This window comes from Rissa tridactyla, chromosome 7 (assembly GCF_028500815.1).
Source record: "Rissa tridactyla isolate bRisTri1 chromosome 7, bRisTri1.patW.cur.20221130, whole genome shotgun sequence".
Classification (NCBI taxonomy): Eukaryota; Metazoa; Chordata; class Aves; order Charadriiformes; family Laridae; genus Rissa; species Rissa tridactyla.
Genome location: NC_071472.1, coordinates 19,478,920 through 19,498,863, shown reverse-complemented (window position 1 = coordinate 19,498,863; position 19,944 = coordinate 19,478,920). Strand labels below are relative to the sequence as shown.

Sequence of the window (19,944 nt, the reverse complement as noted above, 5' to 3'; positions counted from 1 at the left end):
TTCTTTAATTTCAGAGTTCAACAGTAATGGCCAGAGCTGAAAAATTCAAGCAAGTTGAATATCTCCTTATTCATGGAACAGCAGATGGTGAGTTGCAGTTAATTAGACATTTTAGTATTACAGACAGGTTCGCAATTCTACTACTGACAAAACAAAAGCATGAAGGGGCAAGGCTGTTACATTTACGTCAATAAAATAATACTGCTTTCTGCAACTAATTTGTGTTTCAGTCAGCAGTGCTGGGGAGTCTGCTGTGTTCATTGCTTTGCTTTGCCCCCCAGAGTACTACAGAAGCAATTTTTTGTTTACCTTTTTCCTCCTCTTCTTCTTCCACTTTTCAGATAATGTTCACTTTCAGCAAGCAGCGCAGATTTCCAAAGCTCTTGTTGATGCTGAAGTGGATTTTCAGGCAATGGTATGGTTCTGTTTTGTTTATCATCATACAAATAGGTTTGTATTATGAGAATAATAGCAAAAGCTACCTGTTATTAGGTATAAATCAATTGCCATCTTAAACTAAGTTCACTTGCATTTCAGGTTCAGTAACTGAAATTTTAACATAATGCACTCGTGTATCTTCTGTACAAAAAAAAAAAAAAAAGCAGCTCCTTCTTGTATTTGACCCTGCTTACCTAATCTTTCATTTTGTTAATTTTTTTGTGTTCTCAGACAAACAGACAAGCCCGTCCCAATCTGTGATACAGCCAAAATCCAATGAATAGTACTTTACAGATAGGATATAAAGAAAGGTTAACTTTAGCTAAGTCCAAGATAACCTGTCTATCACGCTTGGGGTTTTCTCTGTTGAATTTTTAAGACAAGTAGTTATTTGCCCCTTCTGCTGCACGTGGAAATTCTCAGACTAAGGTGCAAGCTCTTCCTTTCCTACCTTCTCCCAGCCCTTGGGGAGCAGTGCTGACAAGGAAGCCAAGTGCATGGCTGTCCTTCAGCCAAACTTGCAGGGCTTACAGGGTGCTGAGATTAGGCACCTCTAAACTGAGGAGCTGCATCTGCCCTCCATGTGGACAAGCCCCGTATTCATTTTGTACTTTTAGCATGAATAGATGGTGTATCCCACACACAAAGCAGGGACAAAAGTATCATAGCAGCTTCTTACCACCATCATGTCTTTGCCTCCATGCTCTATTAGCCACATGCTGGGATAATTTTAAATGGCTGTCCATGATTTTATGTCTGTCGTGTTTGATCTATATACTTTAAATGTAGCTAGAACTAACCTTCTCTCTATTTTTCTTTCCCACAGTGGTATACCGACAAAGACCATGCCATCAGTGGTCAAGCGCATAAGCATATTTATACCCATATGAGCTACTTCATAAAGCAGTGTTTCTCACTGCACTAGCACTGTGGTTGTTCCTGATGGTATTTCTCCAGAAAACTCTCTAGCTGATGTACACTGAGCCAGTAAAAACTTTAATGAATCAAGATAAGATAAGGGTCAGCTCTTGGGATACCTGTGTAGACAATGAAATGATAATCATTATGATGATTCTTGTTGCCAAGCAACTATTGCATTTTTATTGATTGTGTTTAATCAGGTCTTAACATCACCAGAATGTAGGTGTGTTGCAGACTCCTAGAAAACCTGGTACTTGCTTGAATCAGTAGCTTTTGATATTTCAGCCTAAAAGAGAACCAGTCCAGTTTCCATATTAGGGTAGTGAATGGTAAAAATGTCACAGAGGAACCAACACGGAGATCAGTTGAGGAACAAAAACAATAACGTTTCAAACAAAAAAATAAAATTAAACCTGTGATCACTTCTGTGAAAATACTGATAGAATTTCAAACAGATTTTGCAGAAATTACCTAATGTTTGCTCAATTACTATTTTAGAAACAGTATCAGGAATACTGCAATGTTAATATTTTCTATGCAGAATGAAACACTTTGTTTACTGCAGTTCATTCAGTTAATACTTCCTCTGCAAGCTCTTGGATTACAGTTGTAGAAGTCTTGCAAGGAAAGCACATAAACAGCTTTCACCAAAGATTTTGAATGATACCTAGTCAAACCAGTGGCACTGAATTTCTTTGTTTCCTATCATAGTACTGTTATTTTTACTTACTTTATAGTCAAAAAAGGCTGCTACTGTGGGAATCTGCACTGGTAAAATCTTGCCTGGAAACTCTAGCAGCCCACCCTTGTTTCTCTACAGGATAGAAAATTTTTTTTTTAGAAGTTTACTGATAAATAGGATATATTCCTTGCACTCAAACGTAAAACATTACTATGCAAACTAGCAGTCACTTAAAGCAAGAGCTGGATGGTAACTTTCATGTGAACATGCTATTTAGCAAACCTGCTTTTCCTTGCAGCCTACCTGTAAACTCACGCTTTGACTTCAGCACTCCAGGTGGGCTTCTCCAGCTGAAGATAAGATTAGTTTTCTTAATTTCACATAGATAGAAAAGATGCAACCCACTTGTACTACAAACTGTGCTGCTTTGAAATAATAAAGACATTAAGTTATGAAAGGAGGTGTAGTCCCTATCATTGAAAATGCTGCGCAAGAAACAAACGCCTAGAATTTTACAAAAATCCACTAATTTTTAGAGGGACTTACGGTAAAGTTTCTGCTTGTGTTTAATGGTATCATGTAATGGAGTGTGACATGATTATCTAACACTTAGCTTCTAGATATTAGATACCAGCATGTGATTAATGTATGTGTTGTGGGTTATTAGTGACATTAGGTGTGAATGTAAAAGTACTCACACAGACAGATAAAGCATGGGGGAGAATGTCAAGACAGTTTGTGCAGCTTGTCCTTAAATGAGAAAGAGAAGGGGGCCTGAGGTGGAAAATAAGGTTTTTGGTTTCAAAAACAAACTTATTTTCACAAAATAAGCTTTCTTGGGAAACAAACTGGAGATGGGCATTACAGATATAATCTTGGGCTCAATATATTAGTGGTTCTAATGTAGACTGCCCCCACTATCAAAGTTCTATAGGATAGAGGCTGTTAGTTGTCTCTGAGAGGTAACAGAATCCATGTCTCTTGATTCTTTTGACTCAAGGGAAATAAACATAAATGAGTATAAAGGTAGGTCACAGCAATGCAGATAGATAGGTTATAATAAAGATGTTCATTATGAACTTCTGGATGACTTGTGCATGCAAGGAGTAAAGAGTTGGTTTGTTTGGGTGTTTTTAAAATGTTGCCACTCACACTGTCATACAGACAGAAAAAGTATTTCTGTAATCCCAAAACTACATTAACTAGGCTTTCATGCATATTAAAGAAATGCAAGTATTCCCTTAGTGTAATCAGAGAAGCATTAAAAAAAAAAAAAGGCCTTTTAAATAAAACTAAAAATCATATGGTCTGGTAAAGATGCAGTTCTTTCTATCTGACCTACCTTACTGATGCTAGCATCTCACTGGGAAACTTCTGTACTGTCAATATGCAGTCCTGTTTAACTCTCTTATCTGTGAGGCATAACAAAGTCCAATGCTAATTATCTTGTATTTCTTTGTCTGGAAAGCAACTTCTAAGATATGCTGCGAAGAGAGCATGACGAACCTTTTGAAATAAAAAAAAAAATACGCTTTTTTGCTATAGTAACTGTCCTAATAAACATCAGTTTAGTGTGTAACTTTCTCTCTGGTAGGTCTCGCTCAGCTCCAAAAATAACGCAGACAGTAGGACAATAGAGCTGTCTTAGAGAACTTACAACTTACTTGAAATGCATGAGCACAAGTAAATTCCTACAGCTGAGGCAAAAGAAAAAAGCCAGCTCATTTCATTGAGGTACAAAGCCAGCACTCAGAACCAGTTGTGCCTGAAGTAGTGCCACATGCTAGAGTTAGGCACCTACCAATTACTTTTTTTCCTCTGTATTTTTTTTCCATGTGAAATGGCTACTTAAGTTCGTTGTACATTACACTTTGTGTAAAAGCCCAACAGAAGGAGCTGATGCCTGAGGCTTCCAGTCTTTGGTTTAAAAAAAATGGTGAAGAATCTCAAAGGGATTAAATACGATGGAGTCAATACTGTAAGTACTGGGTTTTGGCAGTAGTACTGGGCTTTAAGGCCTCTAAGTTTTTCAGTAGCAGAAATACAGGGTCCTGAGAATAGCAGAAGCTCCCACAATAGGAGTAGGCTAAGCTGCTGCTGTTAGACACTTTAAATATTGTAGCATTGAGGGATTTTAAATTGTATGACCTTACCTCTGAAAAAGACTGTAAAAGTTAATCCGTAAAAAAGACGCAACTACTGCTGTCTGGTCCACATCATCTCTCATAGGAGCAAGGGGAACCAACTCATGACCAGTAAACCAGAATTTAATTCCCACTGTCTTCCTGGTACAGCTCAGTTATGTGCCATCCCTGATGACGCACTTACTTACTTACTCTTAGAGTCACACCAAGTATACTGCCATCAACTACACCCTGCAAGCCAACACTGATAGCACGGCATGTTTCAATGAGATTCCACTTGGAAATGGAGCAGGACTGGGCTCTACAATTCATTGATTTGTGAAGCATATTCAAGTATCAGGTAGACATTTAAAATCCTGTACCATATTGCATACTTGTTCTGGGTGTAAAAATAAAATTGAAGATTAGTTAGGATAAATATTTATTTTCACATAACATTTCTTAATTGTGAAAAACACAATAGTCTATTCACATGTACACATAAACTTTTGTAATAAATTACATCCAAGAAATTGAGTATTTTTGACCAGGAATATGAAATTAGAAGTAAATACAGCACTACATTTGCTTTATATCGTGTGTGATTTCAGAATGTTAAGATTAACACTGGAATAGCATTTAAATTCACACAAGAACAGAGTGACTGTTTTAAAATAAAACCACTCTGAAATACTGAACAGAAATACAGAATGCCATTGAAAACACTGATTTCTTAATATTCTAAGAGTTGGTCGAGTGAAACTAATACATTTTGATTGTATAATTATCTGTAACAAAGTCAGCAACATATTAAAACACCACCAGGCTGCTTTCGCGACAAACCAGTGTTGAAATTCTATACTAACCTTAAAACAATTGGAATCTTACAATTTATCATCAAGTACACAAAACAAAGCAATTTAACCTTAATGCATCGGCATTTTTTTTCCTAAATTTACAAATACAAACATTGAATTAAATGTAAATCCTTCTTGGTGTCCATTAGATTATTGGGTTTTTTTCCTCCATAAAAATGGCCTTTAATGGGCTTTGATAATGCCAAGTCAAATTCAGAACAGTGACCCTATTAGTTTGCAGCAAAATGCAGTTATCATTTATGGCTAAAGTAGTAAAACATACACTCTCACACGCACAAAAATATTAGAAGGAATACTTTAAATACGCTGGATATGAAAAGTTGTTCACATGAGATCTATGGGAAGTTTATCCTATTTTGGAAAGCTGGGGAATGTTACAGCCCTGTAGATCAGTTGTTATAAAGATTACAAAACTGTAATTCTTTTTTGTAGGATTCAAACTAATAGCATAATAACGAGAGTTAGCCTTCATTTAATAATTTAAAAATTTATCTTAAAAAAAAACCAACTCAGTGAATTCCAAATAACGCAATAAAACTTTTGCTCCACATCTCTTATTAATTCAATACCTAATCTTGCAGTCCTTGTTTTACACAAAAGAACAGGTTAAAGGATCAGGCAGTAACAAAACCCATTACGAAAAAAGTCTTTGTAATGGCTTTAAAGCCACATTTTACTTTGCAATGTTGTTTTTATCTTTTAATCAATATGTACTTGATGGAATAGTGAAGAGCTGTAACAAAACCACCAGCAGGATACCGATTTAAGTATTATACACAATTAATCTCTGAAATTAAGAGGTTTACTGTTGCTAGTAGAGAGAGGGCAATATAAATATGCCCTTTATGTTGCTGTATTTTAGGCAATAAAGGAGGAAAATTATTGGGCAGGTGATATAACACCATGTGAAGTATAGTTTGTATCTACAAAATTTTCCCTATTATAAAATAATGGCTTGATTAATGACATAATGCAGTTGTTTGGCCTACCACAGCAACATTCATACAATGCAAGATAAGATACCATAATCACAGATTGCATTTTAAGAAATACTGTACCCATGTTTAACATCAAAGGTGTTTTTCAACTAAGGTGAGAGAATGTTTTAATATATATTTTAATATATATTTTATATATATATGAGACTATGTTCCAGTTACATACAAATCTGAATATTAAATACACTGTATTAAATCAATGAAAACTTCACAAATACAGAATCTGACCCTGCAATCCTCATTGCAAGAGTAATCCATGACTTCAAAAGGACAGCTTGAGGAGGAAAGGATTATCCTTGTTAGTTTGTTCACAGGGTCAGATCAGTTGTTACTTTAAAAACTTTAATGTTTGCTTGTCAGTTTGGGTCTCCTGAAATCATTTACTTGAGTTAGGTGATTTAAAAAAAAAAAATTGGAACAAGTGTTTTCAAGTTCATCTTGAATGAAGATTATTAAGTATTCTCACACAGAAAAAGTAGCAAAATACAGTACAAACGTATTAACAGGATAGTTGAATTTGAAAGAAACCTTGCATGTTAAATTTATGATATGAATACTGATAAATGGCCAATATCAGCAAGGAACATGAAGATTTTTTGCATTGGCTACTGCAGACTTTTACACATATACTAGACAATGTAGACATTTAGACAAGGTGAAATGAGACAAATATTGCACTACATTACCTGTGCTAGTTTGAGATGAAAGACAAAAGTTACAAGGTCAAATCATTTGTATTTAGTGGTTGTGGCACTCCTTTCATTCATTTGTAAAAAAATTAATTGAAGAACAAGTCATAGACAAGTCTCCCGGTCAACGCCTTTCCCTGAGTCAGCTTTCTTCTCTGGTCTGATTTCAGCACTAGGAAAAGACGGGGGGAAAAAAAAAGAGTTACAGCAGCACTATCATATATATTAATGATCCACCTGAAAACCAACACTGCACGGATATTTTAATTTATTTTTCATGCTGCATAGCACAAACTGGGAAGCAAGTGAAAGTTTCTGTGCTGAATGGTACAGACGACATCAGCCAGCATTTCAGTGATGAGGTAGGTAGAGAACTTAAGATGTACAGACAGACAAGTCAGCCAGCATGCAAGCAAAGATAGCTACCTTTTTTTTTTTTTTTTGGCAAATACAGCTGTTAATTGATTAAAAAATGGTAATGGTACAGTTCTCAGACAATACCGGCATTTTCTTAAATGGCACAAACAAGAGGTCACAGTAATTATTTCTTGTCTTTAAAATGTATTCCGTTGCTCAATGTACATTTAGAAGGAATGTTTCTGAACTACAGCAGTGCAAGCCAATTTCCAACTGTAATATTTGGCTTTCAGTCCTGATTGGGGAGAGCAGAAGGCAGCTAGCGGGGTGGTGAGTAACAATATTCCCCATTTGGAGCTTAATACATACTTCCTCATGTATACATTATACGGAAATAACTTCTTTTCTTAAGAAAAAAAAAAAGCCTCAAAGATCATACAAAAGCCCTATCACTAAGAACTCTGAAATGGAGTTCAAATTTGGATTCAGCTTTTTTCCAGTTAAAACACTGTTGATTTGCCTACAGAAAGCAACGTATGTGCAAAGCAGATGACTTTTTTTTTATGAATGGGGTCCTAATTTACAACAGCGTAAATAAATAAAAAGTCACGTTCTTGCAATGAGTTTCAGTCACACTACAAAAAAATGCAAAGAGGCTTCCACAACACAGGCAAACCAAGCCTTCAACAAAGAGTGGCAGGGTATCTAAAAAATAAGATGGTTCTGAGAACAAACCTGTATCAAGCACATAACCTACCAGGTTTCATGGGAATAATTCCTTAACTAGAATGAATGAGAAACAGGCTGAGTTACACAAGGCTTAAAGAAAGCAAGATCAATTCTCAAATTCTTAAGGTGATTCATGCACAATTTTACAATCATCTGACATTTTTCTTCACATAAAAATTGCTTTAAGGATACAATTCAGTTCAGCCAAAGCTTACTTCTATGCCTACGGCAGCTTCCAGAGGTGTTAATGGAAATAGCTAAAGAATACCAACTTCAGCCACTTCAACTGCCAAATCTGTCACCTTCTGTAGAACAGTGGTAGAATTGGGTATGTTACACTTTCTGCACACAAAGGTATGCAAACAAATTCCTGGGGGGGTGAATTTAAAGTGCAGCAGGACAGCAGGCAGAGCGTTACCTGTGCTTAGTAAAATCAAACACTGAGGATGTGTTGTGTGCCTTACAGTCTATAATATTTCCACGTTTTAGGTGCCTCTGTGATACCAGGAAAGTCTTCCTTCTACTTAGGATTCACATCTCTGAGCATCTCCTGCAGATGTGGGCTTTAATGCCTTGAGAAATTTGGGAAAAAAAAAAAAAAAAAGGACAAGTCCAGTCTTTTACCAGGAAAACACTTAACTAGTGGATCTGTAAGGGACTTAGAGCTCTCTTCCTCCCTACCAAGTAAGTAGTCTAACAGGCCTGAGAAGCAATGTTTGAGGTGCGAGATTTGCGTATCTTCAGGTAGAGAAGGGAACTCACACCATCTACGAAGTGATAGATGCCTCTTTCTCCAATACTTTAAAAGACCAGCTAGGACTACCTTCTCTCTTGGTCAGATCTTCTGCATACATTTTGAAATTGCTTTGTGAAGGGCTTGATATTATAAGGAAAGACAGAGGAATATTTAATTATGTGTACCAAAGAGGTCTGTGTTTCAGATGGGTGCCTTGGTGGTCAATTCTACCAAGACAGGCTCAAAAGCAGACCTTTGGGTCCCTAGGAATTTCAATAATAAATAATGAAAAATTAAGGTTGGAAAATTGTAAAGTTCAGGTGCCTCTACAGTTAGGCAATAGTTGACTAAAAAGAAATCTCATTTAAGTCCCCTCTTTAGACACTTAAATATTGTTAAGAGTCTGGGATGTAAGAACTGTCACGCACTATACTACTACACAGAGGCAGGGCAGGGCAGAGCTTATGATAGCTATTATCCATGCATCAGGCTGAGAAGTCGTTTGTATAAACCTCTCCTGCCTAAAATCTCTTAGCTTATTACTGGCCAGTCTTTCATCGGCCAAGTCAACTCAGTATTTAATCAGTACAAAGAACTTCCAGATTTTATGTATTCCAGAAATCACCCTATGTTGTTAATTGATCAGTGCCTTATGTAAAAGGCATTACATGAAAACATAGTACAGTATCATAATTTAATTATCCCCATTTAATAATATTTTGGGATATTAGTATAAAAAAGCAGACCTGACAACAGGAAAAGGAGTACTAAACACTTCTGTACTGAACTTCAAAAGGCATCAGTAAAATTAATTTCAAAACAACGTGATTTTTTTCCACTATGGTAAGATATCCTTCACTGAAGGGAACTGTGTAATGTAATACTGGTGATCTTGATCATTTGCAAAAATTATCCTTACAACTGCTACCATTCCAAGCTTTCTTTTTTCTCAGTACTTACCTATGAATTATATCTTCATGTAATGATACATGCATTTAGGAACATGTTTCTTTAGCTCTGTCTCTAATATGATTTAAGATTAATGTTGTCTATGGTTTTGCTTATCAGAAAGCAAACCTTCCAGGTTTAAAGCTTCTTGAATCTACTTCTTCCTGGGAATCTGAGACAAGCTAGAGCGCATGAAAAAGCGGGATTCCAGATTCTGTAAGAGGTTGTTCCCTTACAACAGGACGCTCATACCTAAAACCATAAAATCTGTGATTCCTTAGTTCCTTTTCACCTGAGTCTTTGTTTTCACGAGCGAAGAATATATTGAAAATGAACTCATTAGAAAATGAGTTTCTATTTTACTGCAGTGGAAAAGTCAAATCATCTTTTACCAGTCTTGTCTGAGCCACAGCCTATATGGATGCTCTTTGCTCAAAGGATCTTTGAAAATTTCAGGTAAAAACAGTACATGTTTACATAATCTGTCATACCATCAAAGAAAGCAACATCCAACAGAAAAATTACAACTACTGCATACCCAGTGGCTGCAAAGGTACCACATCAGTTTCTTCTCTTTTCTCCAGGCTTTCAGAGCCTGGACAGCAGAGGCACATAAGGTAAAAAAACCCTACTGTACATCCTTCTCCCATGCCCCACAGTGATTTCACTGTGACAGGATCCTTTTCAGCCCATGTGTACGGTGGAAGGCAAATCAGAACTACACTGCTATTCTGTCTGTCAGTGAAATAGCATTAAAATCATCACATTAGTGGGCTGCTCCACGGGTGTCTGAAATGAAGATTCTCTGGTCATCAACTGTTCATCTTGTTTATGCTGTTTAGGGAAAGTAACAACACTGAAAGGCAGCATGCCATTTTGGGGTGACAAAATTAAAAAAAAAAAAAATGTATTTCACTACTATTTTTTTTCCTCTTACTGCATCTTTTCACCATAAAATAATGACCAGCTGTTTCACACACGGAGCTTGTTTTGAAAACTAGATTTAGAAATGGGCAGAATATAATTTTTTATTTTAAAAAAGTCAAACAACTAATGAAAAAAAATCTACGAATAAATTCAATTTAACATTTAAATGCAATACATCTACAGTTTCTATTTTTAATACACAATAAATTTAAAATTTTAATATTAAGGACTTTGATGAAGACATTTTACGTTCCTATTTGAAATTTCTTTTCATTCTGTCCCCCCAAAAATTAGACAAAGTCAAATCATTTGGGTTCCTAGGTGACACCACTTTAAACTGGAAGATACAATCAAGGAAAAGGTTGAGGGACAGGGTCTTACCTTTGGGGAATCAGCATCTAGAGTGATTAGGAAGGGGAGCTTATGACAGAAATGTGATATAAAACAATTAAGTAGAAAATAGTTGAATTTAAAATTTGTGTAAACACAGGAAAATCTCTCTTGTATTTGATATTTTCTTATTCCCATAATAACTCTGTAGCACAGATAAAACATCACTGGCTTCATTTTACATTTGTCTGGACTATAATTTAAAAGTATTTAACTGTTTTGTGTATAAGTGAAGTGGGCAGAAAAATGAAAAGAAGTCACGGAATCTTAAAATTATTTTCACTCCCAATATTAGTAGATCACACTCAGAGTACTGGGCTCTTCATACAGACATCTCCAGGGCAGTGACGACCACTTCTTTTCAAGAGGAAAGAACAAAAGCATGCAGAACAAAGAACAGCTGTTGTGCACTATCCAGGTGTAGGCTGGTGGTTCATTACACAAGCATCAGGCATGCTCAACTTCATTTTCCACTGTAGCATAACTAAGTAGCATGCAAATATTTGGTTTTTTTGTTGTTTTTTTTTTTTAAAAATAAATGTACATAGTGAATTTGTGTTTTGAGCTCAGAATATTATGACTGGACAGAAATAAAAGGAAGCCTCAAGAAATAAAACTGCAAGATGCTAGAAATCTTTCTAATCCCTAGCAAAATATTCTAGTATTTGTTTGACACTAATATATGAAGTATAATGTAGTAAAAAAAATTAAAACCTTTTAGAAGGAAAGCTTGACTCCTTATCTTTTGCATTCTCCGAGGATATCAACAATGTCTTCCAAACAGCAGTTTTTGCCATTTCATCAGAAATGTTTATCACAGATGGGTCATCTCTAGGCAAGAATAAAAGTAAATACAATAAAAGAATGATCAAACAGTCTTTGTTACTTATTAAATCTAAAAAAGTTCTTGAAAACTGATAGTGACAACAATAAGTAAGTGCAATGTAAGTTAAGAAATTATGTTAAGCTTCAAAAATCCTGAACAATGAGCTAAGTATTCTCTTAAAACATCTTAGCACTTTTTTAGCATTTTCCTCCTCCAACAGCAATTAACCACAGTAACATCAATAAAATATATTGTTTCACTTCCAAATAATAGACAGAGAAAAATGAGGAACTGTGAAATTAAATATTGCCCAAGATGTCACAGCATGCTGTTGGCATAGCTGGATTAAACAAGAATCCTGAGAGTTCCTAACAGTTCTCAAAGTACTTACGCTCTGAAACTCTACCTGCTTTGAAAATGATTTTCAAAGCAATCAGAAACCTTGACAAAGTCAAAGCTTTAAGAGATCTAATAAAAATGCCCCAATTAAACAAACTAGTCAGTAGCTTTAGGCAGCACTTCATAGCCATTATGCCCTTAGCTTTACCTGGACCGCTCCAAATATGTATTTATACACTGACAAATACTAAAGTCTTAAACATTTTAAGGGCCTGCCTGTATATTATTCCTGACTTCATGGTTTTACGTATGAAGTCTTTATGGTTTGACATTCAGTAAGCCTTCAGTAAACTTGTTTTCACAGTATTTTGGGGAACCACTTTATCAACCAATGTCTTGACTCTTCTTTTTAGCTGTAGGACTCCTACCCTTACAGTACAGAAATTCAGATATTATCCAGGCAACTACCTAAATAAACACCTCAAAATAAATTAAGCTAAGTATTGCTAATTTAAAATAAAACAAAAAGGTATGGACAAAAGAAGAAAAAAACAGAGCATTAGAAGTGTGATGAATCAAAAGTAAGAAATACGCTTAATAACACAGTTAGTTATTTGCCTTAGGAGATATTAGGGTAACTTCATGTTAAAATATAAGAGGAGCCCACTCTGAGATAGTGTTCCTATGAACTCAACATTAATGCAGAGGTTGCTATCAGCAGATATTTCAAATCTTCATTAAGAACGAACTTACTGAAAACTGCCAATGACAGTCCTTATGCTCTGGCCACATGTATTATTACTACCTATAACATAGGCTTTCATATTTAAGTTGTGCCAACCCTGCATTATGCCTTATCTACCCTGGACAACTCTTGGGTCACTTCTTATCTCATAAAGATAGGATCTTAAATAGAATATTTTAAAATGTGATTCTGTAAGAACCCAGTTTTTCTGGGCTGTGTTCAAAACCCTTCCTGGCTCCCTACTAGCATCAGGATGAACAGTTTGACCTGGTCTACATCTTCCTTTTGTACTGTGCATGTCAGAGGCCAAGGTTCACTATGAATGGCCTGATCCTGCAGTCCAGCCCAAGGGAAAACTTCAACTACTGTGTCCTTTTCCCAGGGACTGTGAGATCAAGTGGGAAGACTAGAAAAGGGCTGAGCTTTTAAATGCTGCAGTATACGGTTCAGTTCACCTCTCTGTACTCTACTACCAGACAAACATCCTCCTGACGTTCAGTAAGTGTTAAGAATAAATATTGTTGCATGTTTATTTTATTTGTGTAATTGCAACTCACCTAAAAGAGGAAAGGTATATTTTACCTGTAATGTCCTTCTAGTGGTAACTGAACAGTCCCTTCCTCTTCCATTGCTAACATACTTTGCTCTTCCTAGAAAGAAGGAATTTAGACGTGAGATAGGATATGTTGTTGTGAAAAGTGAAATTTATATACTTTAATCCTTTTTCCCCTTTTAAGTGTTTACTTGAAGTTCTTAAAGATACTTTTCAACTCAATTTAAATATTTGTCATTTAAACTCTCCATTTCAAAAGATGTATCTTCACTTAATGTTATTTTCCAATGCCAAGTAGAGGAGACTTTTGTAATAATAAAGAAAAAGAAAAATTAGTAATGCTGAATGAACAACTGTATGGTAGGTTTTAAATATCATGCGTAACAGGATATATACATTGCAATGTTAACATGCAAAAATTAGGGAAGCCAAATTTAAGTTTGCACACACAGTTTTAATACTGATAAAGTTTTACTGCAATAAAAGGTAGTGAAACAAGACACCAAAATTAGTTTTCACTTCAACAGGTAAAAAACTTCTGTGAGTAACAGGAAGTGAGGAGAACTATTTACAAATTTAGAAAATCTATCTTAGGGGGAGGGGAGAAGAAAACAACACCCCCCAAGCACCACATCCTGCCTGCAAGAACAAAGGAAAACAAGTCTCTGTCTTTCAGACATCAGCTCAAGGCTCCATGGGAGGATTCTCAAGGCTCACACCCCTGTTAGGTCAGAAGAACCACAGCCAGGAGGTTAATGTGCCTTCACATGAACGTAACCATCGAATCCTGCCCTAGACTGTTGCACTGTGTGTATGAGCATAACAGACACCCAGAGACCTCCACATCTTCCTTCCCTTTATTCAATGGCTTCGTAACAGTTTACCTTGGTGCCTGTTTGAAAGTGTGAGTTGGCTCTCCCAGAAAGAGCTTACCATTTTCTGACAGATCCAAATCCCCACAGGCATCACACACATTGATAAGTTGGTATTAGCTGGAAGAGCCAGTACAGTTTTCCAAAACAGTAGAATTTAAGTCCTCTCTGCACAGAAAATGCTTTCTTCTATGTTTTAGTATTACAACTATTTTAGAAGTTACAACATTTTTTCTCCAAATGGGAGAAGCCACTTTGTTCATTCCTGCCTCAGAAAGACTTAATTGATTAACATCAAAGTGGCTTCCAAAGGAGGTCTGTGAGAAGGCATATATAATATCCACTATAAATGTACAAAGCCTTGGAAAAACATGGCCTAAAAATATAAAAACAACTTAAGTGATGAAATTAGGATCCAATCAAATAAGTTTCAGATCTTGTCAACTATATTTCTGAATATTCTTGTGGGTAGAATACTTCTATTTTTAAAAGCCGTGTGATAGCAACTCTCCAATTAATTCCTTAGGCTACATGTCAGAAGTTTTATTACTAGTTAATTTTGTCATTTCCAGGCTTCACAGCTTCATAAGTTTTTGACAGTTGAACAGTTTTAATAATAGCTCCAAATATTTAGAAATGCCAAAATATGTAAAAATAACCTCTCAAAATAGACAGTGAATGAAATAAAGTAACACCAGTAGATTTTCCCAGTTTTGTTTTCTGATGCCATCCTATCAAGCATGGGAAGGAAAGTGACATATAAGCAAAACATAAGGATAACAAGGAATTCTTTCCAATAACCAGACCCACAAGAAGAGAGCTACCTTGGTTACTTTTGGTTACTCTGAATTGCGATGACAACAGATACTGCGATGAAACAACTCTCTGGTCTGCTTCAATTCAAGGGCGAAAACAATGACTCATATATTTTAATTTCAGCCTGGTAGTTTTACAGGCACATAGTAAGTAGTAAATCATCATCTTTATCACATAGGTAAAACCTTTCCCTCAAAACATGAAAAGTTTGTTGAATGTATCAGAGAGAAGAAAATTACAGTTCTCCATATTACAGCTGAGGCAGTGAGTTGCCAAAGGTCACAGAAGAATCCTAAAGGCAGAGAAATCTAGTTTTCATAGTTATATGTTCACATTATTAGCTCATGTCCTATTTCTGCAAATAGACTTACTAATGGGAATCCTTGCACACACCGTTTCACTGGTCTCAGATCACACCCCAGGGCATCCCTAAGGATAAACTGCTGATTTATGCATTCACATTGTATAGTTTTTGCAGTATCCTTGCACCACCAAAAGGTTACGTCTCACAGGTTACGGCCTTTTGCAGAAGTCTTCAGGGCATCTTAGAGGTCATATGTACAACTGTCCCCAAAGCACTCCTGCCTAGAAGTGACCACAGCCTGCCAACACAAGGTGGCATCGTCTGCACCTTCACCTCCCGCTGCCACCACAGCCTCACACCATGCTACTATTCAAAAGTGCTGCCACAGGACGCGACTCCCATTTAAAATAAACTGGCACCAACATATTCTACCTATTGCTCCTGCAGCTAGTGTTTCTCCAATGAGACTTGTCCCTTGTTTATTTGGGCCCAGTACTGACGCTCTGATGTTCGTTAACAGCTGACGTTGACAAAGACCTTCATCCTTTACACATAAAGTTACTCTATATATTCCCACAGTTTTATATGATAGTCAAACAAGCGATTCATGAAGTAGCAGCTAGATGAAAATGCTATCAAACAGATGCAAAAACGGTTAGAAATCTACATTCAGAAAGATATGTGTTTCACTGTCAAAATACAGGAACATTCTGAGTGGAAATGTCTAAGAATCTGTCCTGTATTGAGTTTGTAAGAAATGATCTGAAATGCATATTCTTTGAAAGGAGACAAGGAGTCCAGATCTGAAAGAGTCAACTGGGTGGTGATGCCACAGGCTGTAAGTAAAGTCTGAGGATTCGGTTAAGAGGGGTAGGCAGTGTCATTGACCTTTTCATTAGAAAGTGGAAGTAAATTTTTTCTGCAGTAGCGGGAACCACTCTGCTGGCCCAGAGTGTAACAGGGACACCGCACAGGCTTATGACACTGCTGAAAAGGAAGGGCACAGGGTGACTGCGTGTGACCTATGTATGGCTCAGGTGCAGCTGGGACATGCCATGCCCCTTAAATTCTGCAGTGTTCTCCTCAGCTTGTCCAGCAGGGATGAGACCAGTCCCAACGCAGCATCAAATCGTCCCAGGCATCCGAGAGCTTTCCTACAGACAAAGGTTGATCCCTGCACATCATCCAAGTGGGTCTCAGAAGCAATCCCACGAGCACTGCAGATACTATGTTATATGACAGTATGGCAGCATAAGAATCTACATCTAATAGAAATCCCCACCTAAGCCTATGAGATTTGTAACCTTAAAAGGACTTATGTAAAATATTGAAAATATTACAGTTTGGATACTGTTAACAAGTCTGCCTGTTGCATGGAATATGCTTTATTTAAAGAATTTTCTCTAAATGTCTGAAGGAGAAATTGATAGAGTGCTACACACCAAAAAGAACTGAAACCATGACCCACCTCTTTCTCAGCATCTTCCAGTTTCTTTTTCTTGCTCTCAGGCATCAAATCATCTAACCAACTGAGCTCCCGCTTAGTAAAAAAGAAATCCATGAGTTTTCGGACAAATACCAAAGCTAGGACCTGCAAACATATTAATTCAAAGAATTAGGAATTTAAGCAAGTAAAAATGACAAATATACTTTGTAGAGGAATACTTTAAAAAGTGACCACAGTTTACAGCTAGAATTTTATCCTTTAATTTGGATAGGCCAACAGCTGGTCTTCCTTTGTTCGGATGAGGTATGGCTTGAAGCATTTATCACTGAGGTCAACAGGTATCTTTCATTTTCCACTAGTGAAACAATCACAGAGAAATCACTTAAGCAGCAGAATAGATTTTTCTTTTATTTCCAGCAAAGCACAAATCTATCAGTAAAGTTCGTCAGTGCAATGAACAATCTTCCTTAATGAGTCAATGTTCTTTCTGTAAAATGATTAAGCACTACTCCCTTAAATAAAAACATCAAATAATTTAATTTTTTTTTTAAGAGAAGAATTTTCCCTAAGAGAATACACAGTTGGGTTACACATGTAGAGCGCAAACTAGACTCAAACTAGAAGTTGTATGTAGATTTTTTCCTTACTTAATACAGTATGAATTGTCCTTGAACATTGAATCAAAGCAATATTGTAATTACCTGCCCACAATTATCTTTTTCTTCAATAATAATTATCCACAAGTGAAAAGAAGAGAGATTTTTAGAAGAAATAAAAAATATTTCGTACCATCATAGGAAAGACAATGGCAGCTCTTGAAACCTTTATAATCCACAGAAGCACAAGACAACTCAGCTGAATTATAGTGAAGAGATGGACCTTTCTAAGAGGAACATGCCTCAGATATATAAAATCTGGTTGATGCTTTGCAGGCATCCAGAATAACTTTATCCTGTCAAAAAGCTGAAAGAGAAATTTTTAAAAGTTTGCATCAAAATGAGCTGTAGGATCATCTATGCTGACATTCACACACTGCTTAAGAGATCCTGAATATTCTAAGAATCTGGCTTGTTATTCTAAAGGCAAAAACTGTGCAGAAATTCAGGAGCACAGAAAAAGACTACTTCAGTTACAATCATAAGCCGTGATTCTATACTAGTCCAACAGTACAGTGCAACAGGTAAAGGACTCATCTTCTGTCTGGCTGAGCCACCAGAGTAAGAATGAGAATCATGTTATTTAAGTAAAGTTTAATTATCTGGTTAGACATACTTAAGTTCCTTTCAATTTTAATACACATATGTCTCCCTAGGTATTTCTACTGCAGATGTGCTGAGATACTGAATTCTGCTGAATTACATTCTGTATAGTCATACTCCAGGAAATATCCTGCTCATAACTGCATAATATGCTATACACAAAGAAAAGAGTTACTTTAAAATAGTACTGCTAGGATTTCAAATCAAGAACTGTTTAAGTTAGGCAAAGTCAGACTTCAAAGTAGAAGTGAATAAACTGTGAATCAAACTGAATGGAAGCTGGTTGCTCCTGTTGGACATACACACTATTACACGGCCTTTTTAATACATTATAAATTTTTGTTTTCCAATAACTGAGCTCTGCTTCCTTTAGCACACAAGAAGCTGATCATGGGGGCATCTCTTCAGTCTTTTATCTCCTGTGGATAAAACTTTTTTTTCCCATCAGATACTTTATCCCAGGCTGTTTTCTTTTCCCTCTTGCACTTTCTTTATAAAACCACAAACAAAAAAAACCATTAAAACCAAAACAAAGGAATGCCAGAAAGCCAACTGCCATGCCATTAGGAATGTACATGAGAGGTTCTTGTTTTTCAGACCTATTTGGCTCCATACTGACCTGAGACTTTGTGTCAGCTGCTACGGCACAGTGATGACGGTGATGCCCCATTTCTGCCTGCATGGATGAGCCATGCTATCTATGTTCACATAGTCTTCAGAATTTCAAGTTTCAGGAATTTTTATTGAGCATGTGCAAAATGCATTTTTTAAAGGCTTATAATTTGGCCAGATTTGAGCAGATTTCTTTTTCACAGAAACAGCAAAAAGCACATCCTCCCACAAAAGCCATCTTATCAAATCTCAATTCCTTGTCCCAGGCTGGGGGAGGGAGAAAGGAAGGGGGATGCTATCCCTTTTCCAAGTAAAGATAGCCAGATTTTAGCATGCCTTAAAAACACACTTCAATAGTGCACTTTCTCATACCCTTGTTCTGAGAAACAGCTGAACCATATTAAGCTGAAATTATCTAAACTTCAGGAAAAGCCAAACTACACTTCTTAGAATATCAAAGCAAATGATAAGAGCTAAGCAAAGTTATAAAAGAGAAGTCTCTAAATAGAAAATACCAGTCAAAAAAGGAGCGATGTTGCCAACTCTGCCTATGAATAATAGAGAGTTAAAAAAACCAAGATATTTTTAATTTGCAATCAAAAAATTTAAATATAATGAAAGAAAAAATCAGGCATTTTCTTTGCTCTTTGTATTTGACAACCTTTTGCACAGTATAATTCATGTTTTCATCATGTGATTATTCTCTCTCAATTGTCTTGGAAGGAGTATCAATACCTGAACTTTCAATAACAAAGGTGCACTTGAAAATTTGAGCGTTTATGTCAGATGGACTAAAAGATTTGACACCATGCCATTTAACCCTGCAGTCATCCGGGAGAAATGGTACATAGGATACTATTACCAACCCTGACCTGAATGCTGGAGTGCCTGGCTCCTGCCAGGGGCTCCTACTTCAGGCCACTGCAGGAATGCTGCCCCTCCACTACACTTGCCCTTCATCCCTGAGACCAAAAATCAAGTAGCGTGGGACTTGCGACAGTTCCACTTCCATGCCTGGGGCATTTATTTGCACGAGAAATATCTTCAAAATCTCACCTATGTTAGTTTTGGGGCAAGCTAGCCAAAAGCCTCATCCGGGCAAAGTACAAGGTCAGGCATACCACTACAAAGGCGCTAACGTGGAAGCTGAAAAGGCAGCAGGCAAGCAAATGAATGGGGAGGCAGGGGAGAGGGAAGAGCTCCTGATAGTTGTTACTCAGTTTTTAGGCTCAGCCAAAATTCCCTTGATAACGAGGGAGAACAGAAAAACTGGCACCTAAAAAATAAAAAATTGGAGCACATTACCTAAAGGGAATACTCTATTTAGAGAGAATCCATTTTCCTTTTTAAGTGAG

The 19,944-nt window shown here is 36.6% G+C and overlaps 2 protein-coding genes across 3 annotated transcripts in view; one reads left to right on the top strand and one right to left on the bottom strand.

The window, feature by feature from the left end:
* LOC128913099 (dipeptidyl peptidase 4-like) overlaps positions 1-3,785 on the top strand; it is a 42,328-nt gene extending 38,543 nt beyond the window's left edge. The window contains exons 24-26 of the mRNA XM_054210136.1: positions 15-87; positions 342-415; positions 1,265-3,785. Coding sequence (XP_054066111.1) covers positions 15-87; positions 342-415; positions 1,265-1,363 — 246 coding nt within the window. The 3' untranslated portion in view covers positions 1,364-3,785. The remainder of the gene's footprint in view (positions 1-14; positions 88-341; positions 416-1,264) is intronic.
* A 3,049-nt stretch (positions 3,786-6,834) lies between these two features.
* The window catches only part of SLC4A10 (solute carrier family 4 member 10), a 126,969-nt gene continuing 113,859 nt past the window's right edge, over positions 6,835-19,944 (bottom strand). The window contains exons 21-26 of one of the 2 annotated variants that reach the window (XM_054208597.1): positions 17,508-17,681; positions 16,740-16,862; positions 13,309-13,376; positions 11,531-11,647; position 11,491; positions 10,455-10,846 (exon numbers count right to left, since the gene is read on the bottom strand). In XM_054208597.1, coding sequence (XP_054064572.1) covers positions 10,727-10,846; position 11,491; positions 11,531-11,647; positions 13,309-13,376; positions 16,740-16,862; positions 17,508-17,681 — 603 coding nt within the window. In that variant the 3' untranslated portion in view covers positions 10,455-10,726. Of the gene's footprint in view, positions 6,902-10,454; positions 10,847-11,490; positions 11,492-11,530; positions 11,648-13,308; positions 13,377-16,739; positions 16,863-17,507; positions 17,682-19,944 lie in introns of those variants that run through there. The other variant, XM_054208598.1, reaches the window with a different exon arrangement.